This window comes from Gadus chalcogrammus, chromosome 18 (assembly GCF_026213295.1).
Source record: "Gadus chalcogrammus isolate NIFS_2021 chromosome 18, NIFS_Gcha_1.0, whole genome shotgun sequence".
Classification (NCBI taxonomy): Eukaryota; Metazoa; Chordata; class Actinopteri; order Gadiformes; family Gadidae; genus Gadus; species Gadus chalcogrammus.
This window is the reverse complement of record NC_079429.1, coordinates 54,279-70,584: the sequence shown is the minus strand read 5'-3', so window position 1 is coordinate 70,584 and position 16,306 is coordinate 54,279. Positions and strand designations below refer to the sequence as shown.

General features: G+C 47.8%; 1 protein-coding gene across 1 annotated transcript in view; it reads right to left on the bottom strand.

Moving 5' to 3' along the window:
* dnah3 (dynein axonemal heavy chain 3) overlaps positions 1 to 9,164 on the bottom strand; it is a 51,641-nt gene extending 42,477 nt beyond the window's left edge. The window contains exons 1-10 of the mRNA XM_056577549.1: positions 9,016 to 9,164; positions 7,792 to 7,863; positions 7,320 to 7,540; positions 6,069 to 6,222; positions 4,485 to 4,674; positions 3,864 to 4,059; positions 3,630 to 3,755; positions 2,983 to 3,181; positions 1,987 to 2,481; positions 1,205 to 1,335 (exon numbers count right to left, since the gene is read on the bottom strand). Coding sequence (XP_056433524.1) covers positions 1,205 to 1,335; positions 1,987 to 2,481; positions 2,983 to 3,181; positions 3,630 to 3,755; positions 3,864 to 4,059; positions 4,485 to 4,674; positions 6,069 to 6,222; positions 7,320 to 7,540; positions 7,792 to 7,863; positions 9,016 to 9,051 — 1,820 coding nt within the window. The 5' untranslated portion in view covers positions 9,052 to 9,164. The remainder of the gene's footprint in view (positions 1 to 1,204; positions 1,336 to 1,986; positions 2,482 to 2,982; positions 3,182 to 3,629; positions 3,756 to 3,863; positions 4,060 to 4,484; positions 4,675 to 6,068; positions 6,223 to 7,319; positions 7,541 to 7,791; positions 7,864 to 9,015) is intronic.
* Positions 9,165 to 16,306: the final 7,142 nt, after the last annotated feature.

Here is a 16,306-nt window from a genome sequence, read left to right as displayed (position 1 = left end):
TCTTACCGGTTATATCCTTGATGGTTGAGTCTCCTACAATCAGAGTGTCTGGTTCATCTGCTTTCTGTGAGATGGGCCCTTGTTGGCTTGAGGTGATGGTGGCAGACACATGCGCAGCCCGCCTCCGTGGCGACTGGTTCTTGTTCCATCTCTGTCCGTACCGTCCGTCCGGACACATTTCGGGGCTCAGGGGTGCACAGGTGGCCGACGCATGCGCAGCTCGCCTCCATGGCGACTGGTTCTTGTTCCGTCTCTGTCCGCACCGTCCATCCGAACGCATCTCGGGGCTCAGGGGTGCACGGGTGGCCGACACATGCGCAGCACGCTCCATGGCGACTGGTTCTTGTTCCGTCTCTGTCCGCACTGTCCGTCCATCTCGGGGCTCAAGGGTGCATGGCTGGCAGGCGCGTTCGTGGACTCTTGAAGTGGCAGGAACCGGTTCTTCAGCGGCAGGGTTAATTTCAGTGACGGGCTAATCCGGCTGATACATGCAACTTTAACTTTGGGTAGCTTAGCATTTGGCGTTGAGTGAACTTGTTCACTCAACGCTCAGATTCCCTCAGATTCACTTTGGTATGTTGTTTTGGCTTAGCGCCGACTCTGTGCCAGTGAGATGCAGCTGGAACTGTCTCTCTCTTGTCCAGCTTCGGGAAGGATACAGTGTAGCTTTGATCATCTTGTTGTGTATTTGTCTGAGTACCAGACAACTTTTTTCGCTAGAAAAACCTGAGGCACGACTTGATGAATGGCGCGGCATGAACGCCCTGGTACGGGCGAGCGTGTCAAGCAGATTTAGTAGCGGGATACGTCACTCGAGTTGAACTATTTTATTAAACATTCACAAATCACTACCGCAACGGAATTTGTGACTGGTCGCGCGACCAAACTTAGGCGGAAACGTGACCAGGCGACCAAATTCGCGTTTGGTAACGAAAGTAACATGTATTATAACATTACGTCTTACTGCCTGGGCCCCACGGTGGTGTGAAGGCAGAGTAACATGTATTATAACATTACGTCTTACTGCCTCGGCCCCACGGTGGTGTGAAGGCAGAGTAACATGTATTTTAACATTACGTCTTACTGCCTGGGCCCCACGGTGGTGTGAAGGCAGAGTAACATGTATTATAACATTCCGTCTTACTGCCTGGGCCCCACGGTGGTCTGAAGGCAGAGTAACATGTATTATAACATTACGTCTTACTGCCTGGGCCCCAGCGTGTTGCGGTGGAAGATGTCCTGGGCCTGCTGGATGATACTGGTGACCAGCGCCTCATTGGGCCGAACCGCGTCCAGCCACAGGCTAGCTCTCGGTGGGGATGGCTCGCACTCCACCTGGGTTAGGGTTAGGGTTTGAGATGTACAGGGTCAAGATATACAGGGCTAGGGTCAAGATATACAGGGTTAGGGTCAAGATATACAGGGTTAGGGTCAAGATCTACAGGGTTAGGGTCAAGATTTACAGGGTTAGGGTCAAGATCTACAGGGCTAGGGTCAAGATATACAGGGTTAGGGTCAAGATATACAGGGTTAGGGTCAAGATATACAGGGCTAGGGTTAGACGGGGGAGAAGCAGAGAGGGCAAGGGACTCACATCCTGGTTAGATGAAGCCAAACCCTAACTCTGTATATTTAACGTAACCCTGTATGTCTCACACTAACCCTGTGTATCTAACCCATGAAGAACAGTTGTTCTTGGAGGTCTTCAGTGTACCGAGGGCCCCTACGGATTCGGTTTTTTGCTTAGGAAATATTCTTTGCTAATGAGATAACCTGGAAATACTCGGAGGAAAGGTTAGGGTTCGGAAGTATAGCGGGGTTAGGATGTATAGCAGGGTTAGGGTTAAAGCGGGGTTAGGGTTAGGATGTATAGCAGGGTTAGGGTTATAGCGGGGTTAGGGTTAGGGTGTATAGCGGGGTTAGGGTTATAGCGGGGTTAGGGTTACAGGGGTCAGGGTTACAGGGGTTTACAGCGGGGGTGCCTACCCGCGGCAGCTGCTCTGCGCTGAGGAGGATGTCGCTGAAGGCTTTGTGGATGAGCTCCCAGCACTCCTGCAGGCTGGGCCTGAAGACCAGCCGGGGGCCGTCGGCCAGCACCCTGAGCAGCAGCGGCTGCGGCTGCACGAAGCGCAGCTCGTCAAAGCCCTGGAGCAGGTCATTACCGCCCTGGGCTCGGTCATTACCGCCCTGGGCCAGGTCATTACCGCCCTGGGCTCGGTCATTACCGCCCTGGAGCAGGTCATTACCGCCCTGGAGCAGGTCATTACCTCCCTGGGCCAGGTCATTACCGCCCTGGGCTCGGTCATTACCGCCCTGGGCCAGGTCATTACCGCCCTGGAGCAGGTCATTACCGCCCTGGAGCAGGTCATTACCGCCCTGGAGCAGGTCATTACCGCCCTGGAGCAGGTCATTACCGCCCTGGAGCAGGTCATTACCGCCCTGGAGCAGGTCATTACCTCCCTGGAGCAGGTCATTACCGCCCTGGAGCAGAGAAACAAAATGAGAACTCACCTCAACCAAACTAAACCAAACTACGCTAAACTAAACTAGGCTAAACCCAAGAAGATGACACTACCCTTAACCAAGCTATTATAGCCAAAACTAGAATAATCCAAACCAAAGTACACTAGCTGGAACATCAGCTAAACTCAGCCCAGCTAAACTAGACTAAACTCAGCTCAGCTCAGATAATCTAAATCAGCTAAATTAAGCTAAACTAAGCTATGCGTCACCATCAGAGACAGAGTCTAGGACCTGGTGTAGGACCTGGTCTAGGCCTGGGTCTAGGACCTGGTCTAGGACCTGGTGTAAAACCCGTTCTAGGACCTGGTCTAGGACCTGGTGTAGGACCTGGAGTAGGACCTGGTGTAAGACCTGGTGTAGGACCTGGTGTAGGACCTGGTGTAGGACCTGGTCTAGGACCTGGTGTAGGACCTGGTCTAGGACCTGGTCTAGGACCTGGTGTAGGACCTGGTGTAGGACCTGGTGTAGGCTGATGAAGTGGAGGAGGTCCTGCAGCGAGGCGATGACCAGGCTGCGGAGCTGCAGGGACATGAGGGCCCCCACGCAGGAGAACAACTCGCTGTGGTCCCTCGGGGAGGGCGCCTCCTCGCTCTGCGGACCCAGAGGGCCCCCCAGCCCCTTGAAGGCCCCGAGCAGGGAGCAGCAATGTGGAAGCCACCTGGAAGAGCACCCCAATGAGGGTTAGGGTTAGGCTAACCTTAGCCTAACCTTAGGCTAACCCTAACCCTAACCCCGATGAGGGTTATTTCAACGGGTTAAATATGTCTAGATTGCACCGGGAACCAGGATTTTTCTGTCCACACCATGATCTTAGCAGTGATCTATTGGGAATATGGATCACATATTATTTTTATTTGTAAGGACTCCAACTGAAACTACTTTCACAATTTGTTCGCCTGCCAGTATAAAGTATTGGTTTGTCATTATTTCCCTACACATTTCTGCCGAGGGTTGGAACAAAGCTGCATGGGAACATTTTGCGCTGTCTGAAACGCAGTTGGCAACAACAACAGAACAATGGTATCCAGGCGGGCGCTACCCTTGAAAATATCAACAAACGCTAGAAAAAGAAACCCTTTAAATGGCTTCTGGCCGACCAAGCTCACCTGCTGACGAGGTCGTTCCTGGCGTCCTGGCAGTGCGTCTCCACCAGCTTTCCAAACTCAGACGGAAGGAGCGGGAGACTGGAGGAGAGAAGGTCCTTCAGCCTCACAAACCTCAGGGAGGAGAAGCTTAGAGGGCCAGGACAAGGAAAAGTAGGGTGAAAAAAAGATGAGCTGTGATAAATGCCCCCGTTTAGGAACAGGCTCACGTTAATAGACAGAGGTCAGAGGTCCAACCTGGTCAACCAGACTTCCTGCAGGAGCAGCATGATGGGGTTGGTAGTGAAGAGGTGCTGGCTCTGCCACCCATGGGCCTCCCGGTACCGGCTGCTCCAGGGCACTGGGCTGCGGATCACCCTCCGGGGGTATTGCCGGGGCCGGCTGGAGATCAGCAGGCGATCGCGCTCCGCCCTGTCCCTCAGGATGTAGTCCACTGGGGTTAGGGTTAGGGTTAGGTTAAGGGTTAGGGTTAGGACTGGAGAACATCATGTAGAGGGAGGTCTCGGTCACAGCCTTAACGGTTAGCTGATAGAGCACACTTCAACACGAGGACTTTGAGGGCAGGAGTCACATTAAAACACATTTAAAGGACATAGACGAAAATAAAATAAAACAGAAGAGGCGTAAGTAAACAAGCTCGATCAATGGCTGATGGAGTTTTCTATATGATTTTCATGATGCCCTCACAAGTCCCCTTCAGTGAAAGGCCAGACACAGTGTCCATCAAGTAGCTGCTTTACCTTGAGCTTTGTGCCTGAACCCTCCATAAGTGAAATGTGTAGGCTGTTGATGTCTCGATAAGTGCAACATAATAAGTGCAACATGAGGGAACCATGAGCGCGTGGACATGCTCCATACCGATGCTCTTCCTCAGACTGAAGTCGTAGTCGGCCTTCACCTCCTGCAGCAGAGCGTCCTGCAGGCTCTGGGTGCTGCTACTGTCCCTGGCCACAGGGGGCAGCAGCCCCATGATGTTGTCTATCTGTTGGGGCGGCAGGGTGGCCAGCATGCAGGCAGGGATGCCGTTGGTCACGTAGTGGAAGTATCTCTGTGGGCATGAATGCAGAAAGAGGGCCAATATCGTCACCCTAAAGTCTTGTTATTCAGAAGGCCTGGAACACAGCATCCATTAACTCTGCATCAGGACCTACCCACTAATCAGGTAAAGTGCCTTGATTGACTTGCTAGCCCGACCAATTACGGGCCGTACTTAGGGACTGTACTTATGAACCGAGCCGTAGGGAACCCAGGACACCGAATGGGTCTGATGCTGAACCGGAGAGAGTGCCCTTCACACTCACCTCCAGGTCTAGGTTAGGGTTAACCCCAACTAACCTTAACCCTTCACACTCTCCTCCAGGTCTAGGTTAGGGTTAACCCCAACTAACCTTAACCCTTCACACTCTCCTCCAGGTCTAGGTTAGGGTTAACCCCAACTAACCTTAACCCTTCACACTCTCCTCCAGGTCTAGGTTAGGGTTAACCCTAACTAACCTTAACCCTTCACACTCACCTCCAGGTCTAGGTTAGGGTTAACCCTAACCTAACCCTTCACACTCACCTCCAGGTCTAGGTTAGGGTTAACCCTAACTAACCTTAACCCTTCACACTCTCCTCCAGGTCTAGGTTAGGGTTAACCCCAACTAACCTTAACCCTTCACACTCTCCTCCAGGTCTAGGTTAGGGTTAACCCTAACTAACCTTAACCCTTCACACTCTCCTCCAGGTCTAGGTTAGGGTTACCCCTAACCTAACCCTTCACACTCACCTCCAGGTCTAGGTTAGGGTTAACCCTAACTAACCTTAACCCTTCACACTCTCCTCCAGGTCTAGGTTAGGGTTAACCCCAACTAACCTTAACCCTTCACACTCTCCTCCAGGTCTAGGTTAGGGTTAACCCTAACTAACCTTAACCCTTCACACTCTCCTCCAGGTCTAGGTTAGGGTTAACCCCAACTAACCTTAACCCTTCACACTCTCCTCCAGGTCTAGGTTAGGGTTACCCCTAACCTAACCCTTCACACTCACCTCCAGGTCTAGGTTAGGGTTAACCCTAACTAACCTTAACCCTTCACACTCTCCTCCAGGTCTAGGTTAGGGTTAACCCCAACTAACCTTAACCCTTCACACTCTCCTCCAGGTCTAGGTTAGGGTTAACCCTAACTAACCTTAACCCTTCACACTCTCCTCCAGGTCTAGGTTAGGGTTACCCCTAACCGGACCCTTCACACTCTCCTCCAGGTCTAGGTTAGGGTTAACCCTAACTAACCTTAACCCTTCACACTCTCCTCCAGGTCTAGGTTAGGGTTAACCCTAACTAACCTTAACCCTTCACACTCTCCTCCAGGTCTAGGTTAGGGTTAACCCTAACTAACCTTAACCCTTCACACTCTCCTCCAGGTCTAGGTTAGGGTTACCCCTAACCTAACCCTTCACACTCACCTCCAGGTCTCTCTCGCTGGGACCCGCCCCGGCAGCCTCCCTTCTCCGCTCCTCACTGCGCATGAGGTCCAGCTGCTCTCCAGGGCTGAGGGGCCGCCTGCTGGCGCCCGGGGGGTCCCTGGGGCCCGGGGGGTCCCTGGGGCCGGACATGAACCTGCACACAGCCAGGAGGGGACATCATCATCCTCACTGCGAGGTGTCGATGTATAGTATATAGTAGTATAGTATGTACAGTATAGTATACTACTATATTGTATATCCTCACAGAGTGGTTATACTATTATGTACTATACTACACACTATACATATACTTATAAATACAATACTACTATATACTATACACACTATACTACTACATACAATACTTCTATATACTAAACCTACTAGTATATAGTATAATAAATAATAAATGAAATTTGTATAGCGCTTAATATGGTACTCTAAGATGCTTAAAGTATAGTATAATAGTTTGTAGTATTGAGTATAGTATGTAGCAGTATAATATGTAAAGTATAGTATACAGTATGTATAGTATGCATATGAAGTAGTAAAGTATGTATGGTATAGTATGTATAGTGTAGTATATAGTAGTATTGTATTAAGAAGCATTGTATGTATAGTATAGTATGTATTGTATATAGAAGTAGTTTGTATAGTATAGTATATAGTAGTATAGTATATAACGTATAGTATGAAGTAGTATAGTATGCATAGGTAGCATTATAATATGTATAGTTTATTATGTATAGTAAAGTTTATAGTAGTACAGAATGTATAGTATACACATTATATTTTCTCAAGTTAATTGTGTATTTCTTGTGCATAATCACCTTCCTCTGAATGACGACTTATTTCTCCTTCCCTCCACTAAAGAGGCTGAGGTCAAGATAAAATGACCACTTAGAGGTAGAGGTTACCATTAGGGTAAAATGACCACCTTGAGGTTGTGGTTGTTTTTAGTATTCTCTGGAATTTTGCCTTTAACATAAAAAACATGAAATGTTATTTTTCTCCCAGGGTACATAACCCAGAGAGTTGGGGTTAAGGTAACTGAGGGATACCTGAGGATACATGAGGTGGGAAGGTTAGGGCTGGGGTTAGGGTTAGGGTAACTGAAGGATACAGGAGGTGGGAGGGTTAGGGCTGGGGTTAGGGTAACTGAAGGATACAGGAGGTGGGAGGGTTAGGGCTGGGGTTAGGGTAACTGAAGGATACAGGAGGTGGGAGGGTTAGGGTTAGGGTTAGGGTAACTGAAGGATACAGGAGGTGGGAGGGTTAGGGGGGTCGTGCTTCGTCCTGTGGCGGCGCAGTGGCAGACGTTGCACCCTCAGGTCGCAGGCGCAGGGGCTGTAGTTGTTGGCGATGGACTCGCTAGGGGTGCGGTGGTGGCGCTGCTCTTTGTATGGGACCCCCAGGGTCCGACAGGACTGGTTCTGGATGATGGGGGGATACTCACTCTGCCTTAGGAAACTCTGGAATCATGGAAGGAGAGAACCCACGTCAAGTGCTGAGATCCTGTGTGGGCCATCAGATACCACTCGTTTTTACAGACGCTTTTATCCAAAGCTGCCAAAGCTAATTATAATAATAACCTAAACACCATTATCATTACTATGCTTAATACTCCCAAAATGGAGGCTTCAGTGCGATCTGACGCCCCAATGTTCACGGTATAGGTCTATAGGTGTGTGTCTCTAGGAGTGGAGTGATGGAAATGTCTTACTTGGTAGAGGTCTGACGGTACCTCGCCTGCAGCTATAGGAAGGGTTCCTAATGGGCCCTTATCATCTCCATCCTTCAGATAGAAACACAAAGTGGTGCAACCAAATCCTCAGTAGCTGCTGGGATAATAGTTTTTCAAGCTTGAACCTTGAAAAGCAAATTCATTTCAATATTCAGGAATAGTATGAGGTTACCAATAAGCCCAGGCTTTTCAAACACAACAGGGGAAGATAAACAGCCAAATCTTGATTTTAAATGTTAAAAGTACTTTTGGGCTAGGTTGACGTCATGCGACCTGGAGAAAAGGCGCGTTCATGGTCCTGGTATAACAAGAGGCCTGGTCAGTGATGACGCTCACGCTTACGCTACGGAATCTAAAAGTTCTTCACAGTAGGGTTTTTTTATACGATAAAAACAGTCAGAACTAAACAGAACTTAGTAGGATCAATTTCAAGTTTGCCAGCCTTTATTTCCTTGTAGCCTATCACCTACTTTCTTTTTGCTTTTAATTATGAGAAGCGCATGTATCGCCACTGTATGGAGGGCTACACCTGCCCTTATCTAGAGCTGGTTTACCACTACACAACGTTTAATGGTAAACAAAAATGCATGCTTGATATTATGTTAATGCGTGCAACTAATAAACAATACGTCACCAACTGGGCAACTTTCTGATCAAAATCTGGTCCCAGTTGCCGAACGGAAGTAGAATCATCAGAGCGTCATGAGATGTCGTTCACCAGAACTTTCTGACGTTGCGAAAATGTTTTTCCCATGATTCCGAGCGATGTGAATGCGTTCACATCGCATGCGTTCACATCGAAAACTGTTCAAAGCACTTTCCTCCGAGCTTTAGGTCCGAACCTCCGAAACTCACGGAAATTCCGAGCGTTTTGAAGGCGGCATTAGCCGTCTCATCTTGATATATGAAATAAGTATAATAACCAACGTCGATTTATTATATTTACCACAATCCAATATCGGAATGTTCCACTCAAACGTGTACAGGAAAAATGCACCAAATCATTTTTAAACTTAAAAAAAATAAAACGGTTATTAGTTATTTGTTTCATAATCAACAAAACGTTTTTGCGTCAGAAACCACGAATGAAGCCGACCCGCTGTTGGTCAATGGTCTTCTTTCCTTAATAAATCATTGTTCATTAATGTATTGAAGAACAAAATAAACGTTGTTCACGGTTTATTAAATTAAATTAAGAATTACCTTCTGTGGTTCACTGCTTCGACGGAGATTCTCCATTGAGACAAGTTAAATGGACTCTAATGGCTTTTTAAATTATGCTTATATTGTGTTGTTATCCTGATTAACGTAGCTTTCGTTTCTGCTTCCCATCCAGTTGTTTAGCGTTGGGCTTCAAGTGCACCTTGACTACACTGCTGACCTGAGCCTGCTCACTGCTTCAGTAGGGTAGGGGACTACTTTTTGTGGATTCAATGCGCTTCAGAAGGGCGCGGGACTACTATGTTCTCTTGGGCAACAGGAGCAACCACCGCTTCCATGTTGCTAAGCAACGTCATCCAAGGCAACAGTTTCTAGAACAAACCGCCCCCCCCTTCCCATCAAAGTAATCATACTATAAAATAAAAGTAATAAAAATAAAAAAGTAAAGATTGAAGCGATTCAGTCTCTCATATTCCCCCTTCAAACCGAACCTATATTTAGATCGTTAAAAAAAATATCTTGAATAACGTCGAGCTGCTAGAGAAAATGATGGCCGCCAGAGGTCAGAGTTGACCAAGTGACCAGTAATTAAAGAAAGGACTCTAATGGTCATACTTTGCAAAATGAAAAGAACACATCACTTTAAGTGGGGCACAGGTGACGGCAAAATGCGGATGAAATTGCAGTTATCCTGCTTAAAATTTGATTACTCCGATTTCACAGTGAGGCTGAATGAATGTGAGCAGTGGTGCCGTCTATTTTATTGTAGTGGGTATACTGTGATGATTCCCTCCCAGCCTCGTACAAACCCGTCCCACCGGTACGTGTACGTGTGTGGCGCTTATTGGGTGTCTCACCACACTCACCAACGCAGGGGTCTACAAACCGCTGATTTAAGAGTATAACGATTATCAACAATCATGGAAAGCTGAGTAGGTTTATCAGTTTTAATAACAGTACGAACAAATAGAACACAAAAATGACAAGTTGTCCTTTGTATATCTATAGTAGCAATAGCACATGCTAAACAAGGAAAAAATCTAGCTACTCAAAATAATTGAATGAACTGTTTACAACCATGGCTAACCAGTGCATGAGAAGGAGATGACAGGAGACTAATGTTTCACTCTTTCAATTGCTCTAATTTGAGCTCTTACTGTTGTTATCTAACATACCATCATTTGCATAGTGATTAACATTATGAATTTCAATACATACCAACTGTATGTTGGCTGACATTTACCTAACTTTTTTTCCCTCCACTCTAACCAAGGATGCCTGTTTTTAAATTCCCTAGCCTGACACCCAGTCTGAAAAGCTGGCCAGGGGTTCTCATCTAAAAGTAGCAAGGAGATATAAAGTGGAATTAAAACATTGTCTTCTGTTGACTACTTGTTATGTGGTTTACACATTTATATGGGAGGACTGGAGACACACACACACACACACACACACACACACACACACACACACACACACACACACACACACACACACACACACACACACACACACACACACACACACACACACACACACACACACTTTTTACTCTTGTGTACTGTACAATAAGATGTAATAAAAGTGATTCTGATTCTGACACACACACACACACACGCGCACACACACGCGAGAAGGAGGGGCTCGGCCCGCCAACTAACGTGCAGAGTTGCAGGGGCAGCTTCGCGCTTCGTAACAGAGACAGGGCAGGGGGAATTTTATGAATGGTGAATGTAGGAGATATCTTCCCCTGCTTAAAGTATTTTATTGCAGTTATACCCAACCGGTATTTGCGAAAAATAAACACAGAAGTGAAAGATCTGTCACAAGACGATTGATGTATCCGTGCACATTTTTAAGTGGGTATACGCAAATCCTGGTGCGTTCCTAGTGGGTATACGGCGTATACCTGCGTGTAGACTACACCACTGAATGTGAGGCATAATTACGGTAGCCATTATTTAATGCTCTACAACTAGATAATCATTAAATCGTCAGACTATTTTGAAAAGTCCTACTATGGGATGTCCATTGTTACAACTCTTGGCCAGAGTGAGTGAGATTACTTTCAATCTTTATTTAAGGGGCGTGCGATGAGGTAATTAGACGCTGGTAAATAAGATGCATCATCTCGTCTTACCTGGTCAGATCGCGTGCTGAAGGGCGCACGTCACATGCTAGAAAAACCTGAACTGGGTGGGATTATGGACTGGAGAAAGGTAAGAGTTGGACCGGAGCCCAGGTATAGATGGAGCGGAGGGTAAAGGATGCACCTTCCCCCAGCCATAACCTTAAAGGGGACCTATTATTATTTTTCGACTTTTATGACCTATAAACGTTGTTATAATGATTGATAGTCATGTTTAACCATACTAAAGTGTCAAATAATGCCGTACATGCATTTCGACGTATTCCCTGCTGACAGTCTGGGGTGGCTGTGCAGAGCGCTAAACACTCGGGACAACGTTTGCGATTCACTCGTTCACATTTCCGGGAAATCATCTACATAGAGGCACTCCTGCCACGCCCCCATATGCCTGGTCAAATCTGCCCGCGCGCGCTGCAAGGAAGGTAACCAATCACAACGGAGTTGGGTTGGCAGGAGGGGGGCAAGAAGGCAGAGAAGGACGAAATGGAGCGTTGACAGAGAAGGCTGAAAGCGCCCAGATGATAGGAAGAGTTTCCCGAAAATCTACATCATTTTTTTTGTATGGCTAAACATGACTATCAATCATTATAACAACGTTTATAGGTCATAAAAGTCTAAAAGCATAATAGTTCCCCTTTAACCTCTCCCTTCCACTAACCCTAACCTCTTCCTTACCTTCCTTACCTTTCCTCCCTTCCTCTAGCTAGCCCTAACCCTAACCCTAACCCTAACCCTTCCTCTAGCTAGCCCTAACCCTAACCCTATGAAGTGCTCGAGGTGCAGATGGGGATGAAGGGAGAGAGGGGGAAGGAGATATCAGAGAGGAAAGGAGGGAGGGAGGGAGGAGAGGGAGATATCAGAGAGGGAGGGAGGGAGGGAGAAGGAGATATCAGGGAGGGAGGGAGGGAGGGAGGGAGGGAGGGAGGGAGGGGGGAGAGGGAGATATCAGAGAGGAAGGGAGTGAGGCAGAGGGAGGAGAGGGAGATATCAGAGAGGGAGGGAGGGAGGGAGGGAGGGAGGGAGAAGGAGATATCAGGGAGGGAGGGAGGGAGGGAGGGGGGAGAGGGAGATATCAGAGAGGAAGGGAGTGAGGCAGAGGGAGACAGTGAAGGGCTCCCCTCTCCAACTCCAACTGGAGTTGTTGATCTAGTAGCGGTGACATAGGAAGAGAGTTGAGAAGGAAGAGAACAAAGAAGGTTCAGTACATCCACAGAATGGGCAGGACATCCCCAAACCTACGAGGTGGTTAACCCTAACCCTATGAGGTGGTTAACCCTAACCCTATGAGGTGGTTAACCAGAGGCGGAGTGGCCGTCGGGACGATCGGGAGATTTCCCGGTCGGCCGGCGAGGTCAGGTGGACCGGCCCGCAATTGTTTAGCGGCCTGCCGCTCATCCCCGGCCCTGAGCATAATTAATTCCCCGTCAAGACGCCGCGAAAATCCCTGAAATAAACAATATATATCTCGTGAACATCCAACCAATAGGCCTGCGAAGTCAGTTGGACCGGCCCACAGTTGTGAGCGGCCGCGAAGCGTCTGCAAGCCGGCCCTGAGCATAATTAATTCCCCGTCAAGACGCCGCGAAAATCCCCGAAATAAACAATACATATCTCGTGAACATCCAACCAATATTTATACCACTTCCTTACTCTCTATGTCTCATTCATGGTTTTTTTTATATATATTTTTTTTTACTTCATTTAATTCTTCATTATTCAGGCGTTACAGACGTTTCATAGCTATAAATAAATTATACGAACTACAGTTTACTTTAATTTGTTTGTTCTTGAATTGACGTAGAATGGAGCAAAGACTCCTGGGATTGGGAAATGCGTTTATCCAATAAACAGCTTGCAGGGCAAGTCCATTTTCGTAAATGTAGGGGGATGAGCGGCCCCACGTCTAATGGAATGACCCTAAAGACACGTCAGACAGAGAAGGCGAGCAAGTTCGTGGTTTCTTGCTTTTGTTTACCGGCGTTGCTATGGTTACCGGTCTTGTAAGGAAGTGCGCCAATTCTCGGAGTGCCAATTCTCTTCCGCACAGAGCAGAACTGTGGCCTATTTTACACATTTTTATTTTCTTAATTATAATTATATCATTCATTTTTTACCGATTTTTTTTTTATTACTGAAAAATCAAACAAAAAAAAACGTTGTTGGGGAAGGGGGGGGGGGGGGGGGGGGAGGAAGGGCCGGACCGGGGAGGATTCTCCCGGTGGCTAGATCCCGGATGTGGTGGTAGTCACGGAGAATCTTAGACCATCTGGGATTGGAAACTCCTGCCTTCTTGGTGGTTGTCTTGTGCAAAGTGCACATGCACATGGCCTCAACCAAGCGGCTGGTGGCAGGCAACTGAGCTGGCCCCCCAGGCTGTCCTATAAAGCAGCGCTTAACACTCTCCACACCCGGCGTGACTCCAGACCGCTTGGGAGCCTTAAAACGGCCATGTGGCAGTCGCTCCTGATGACGAGGCTGGTAGTTGACCCGCTTCTTGTCGCAGTCAGGGAGAGCTGTCCACAGCTGGATGACCTGGGTCACCTGCAGTACAGTGAGGTAAGATGCCTCACGGTGACCCACCAGGTAAGCAGCGAGGTCCTGGACGTTGTCCCACCCAGCGACCCCATTTGGTCCAATGACTGCTCCCTAATAAATGGATTGATTAGTAGTAATAGTAAATGGGAAATAAAATGTAATTGAGTTTAATTTGAAATAGCCATTAAAGTGAGCAATATGGCACTCATGATCGTGGGGTTGGTGATGGATAATCCACCGATAATATCTATAACATTGAAGGTTAATTTGATTAATAAATAGTCTTATTTAAGAACAAATGAATTAAGTTTCTCTCTCTCATATTGAATGAGGAATCAATTCTTGCCCGTGTACGCTCCAGGGGTGCGATAGCGCTCACTTCAGCATGTCTCCAGCACCTTTCAGCTGAGCTTGTCCACTGCCTCTCTCAGAGTACTGCCGTAAGAGCCGACAGAAGGGGATCCTTTCACGGCATCCTCCATCCGTTCATCATTCCAGCGCATCAGCCCTTCAAGAAGATACGCCTAGAAATAAGCGTCACTGGCACTGGTTCCTGAAGGTTATATAAACAAAGAAGCATTTCAAATGCTATGAATAATCTGTAAAGTAGAATTATGCAGGAAGTGGTCAGGTGTAACAAAGGCCGAAATGTCAGAAGCTCGCTCCGTCAGAGGCACCTGCCAGTACCCCTTCAAGAGGTCAAGCTTTGATATGAATACAGCAGGACCAATGCTATCAATACAGTCATCCATCCTGGGCAACGGAAAAGAGTCAGGCACAGTCACCGCATTCACTTTTCTATAGTCAGTACAGAAACGTGGAGAGCCATCAGCCTTGGGAGCTAAAAGGCACGGAGAGCTCCATGGACTACAGCTAAGCTTAGCTAATCCATTCTCCAATAAATACTCAACCTCTTTCTTCATCACCTCTCTCTTTGCCATCGGGCATCGGTACGCATGCTGCTTAATAGGAACCGCGGTACCGACATCAATGTCATGCTCCAGAATGGTTGTACTGGAGGGCACATCCGAAGACAACCTGGGGTACGACAATAGAAGTTGGATCACTTCCTGACCTTGAACCTCTGGAAGATAAGACAGGTGGGAAGAGATGTCACCAAGAACCTCAGAATTAGACAGTCTACCAGTCTGCTGACCCTCAGATAGCATAGTTAGGCAATCATCAGACATGGCACCTACACAAATCGAAGTCACAGTGGGGTTAACGTTGGAATCGACAGGCCGCGGACCTTGCTTCCCCCCCCATCACCCCTGATATGGTAAGACTTCAACACGTTAATGTGGCATAAACGTGTCTTTCTCCGCCGCTCTGGTGTACATATTAAATAATTGGTGTCAGACACCTTCTTCTCCACCACATAAGGTCCTGAAAAACTGGCAGTGAGAGCAGAACCAGGTGTGGGAAGCAAAACCAATACCTCATCACCAGGCTCAAACTGTCGCTCAACTGCCTTTTTGTCAAACCTCCTCTTCATGGCATCCTGGGCAGAAGAGAGGGCTTCCTTCGCCAATGACGTCGCACAGCGAAGGCGCTCCTTACACTGGGAGACAAAGTCTGGAACACTAGACTTGGGAGAAGAACCAGACAAAAGCTTTTCTTTAAGCATTTTCAATGGGCCACGCATTCTGTGACCAAAAAACAGTTCAGCCGGGCTGAACCCAAGTGATTCCTGTTTGGCATCACGAATAGCAAACAGAACAAAAGGAACTCCCTCATCCCAACCATGACCAGTATCGAAACAATACTTCTTCAGCATAGACTTGAGTGTCTGGTGCCAGCGCTCTAGCGCTCCCTGTTACTCATGGTGGTAAGCATGAGAGACACCCAAAGTCTGCAGAGCCTGCTTGAAGGTTTTAGAAATAAAATTTGAACCTTGGTCAGACTGCACCACTCTAGGAAGCCCAAAAGTGGTGAAGAACTTTGTCAATGCCCTGGTAATGGCCGGGGCAGTAATTTTCCTCAGCGGAATCGCCTCTGGGAAACGGTTGGAAACACACATCACCGTCAACATATACTGATTTCCGGTTTTAGTTCTGGGCAACGGACCCACACAATCAATGATAACATGCTCAAAGGGCTCCTCCATCGCAGGAATGGGATGCAAAGGAAAGGGAGGGACGACCTGATTAGGTTTCCCCACTATCTGACAAGTCGTACAGGTCCTGCAAAAACGAACTACATCAGTTTTTAAACCGGGCCAAAAAAAATTCTGTAGAATCCGGTCATACGTCTTCGCAATCCCCAGATGACCGGACCACACATGCTCATGCGCTAACTCCAACACATGACGCCTACAGACCACCGGTAACACAATCTGGTGGACTGTGTTCCAATCCTCACTGGTTTTCAATTTCCCACTACCTGGCCTCGCAACCCAGGTGCGCATTAACACTCCTTCCTCCATCAAGAAGGACTGTTGTCTACCAGACACACTAGCATCACTGCTCACAGCAGCAAAACAACTAGCTAACGAGGAATCACTCTGCTGAGCAGCAATCAGGGCCTGACGTGTCAATGGGAGCGGCACGTCAGCAAACTCGGGAATTACGAGCTTCCCCTGGACACACTTTTTGGTGGAATCACACCACTCGCCACTATCATCACATCCTCCGCTAAGGCCTCACCAAA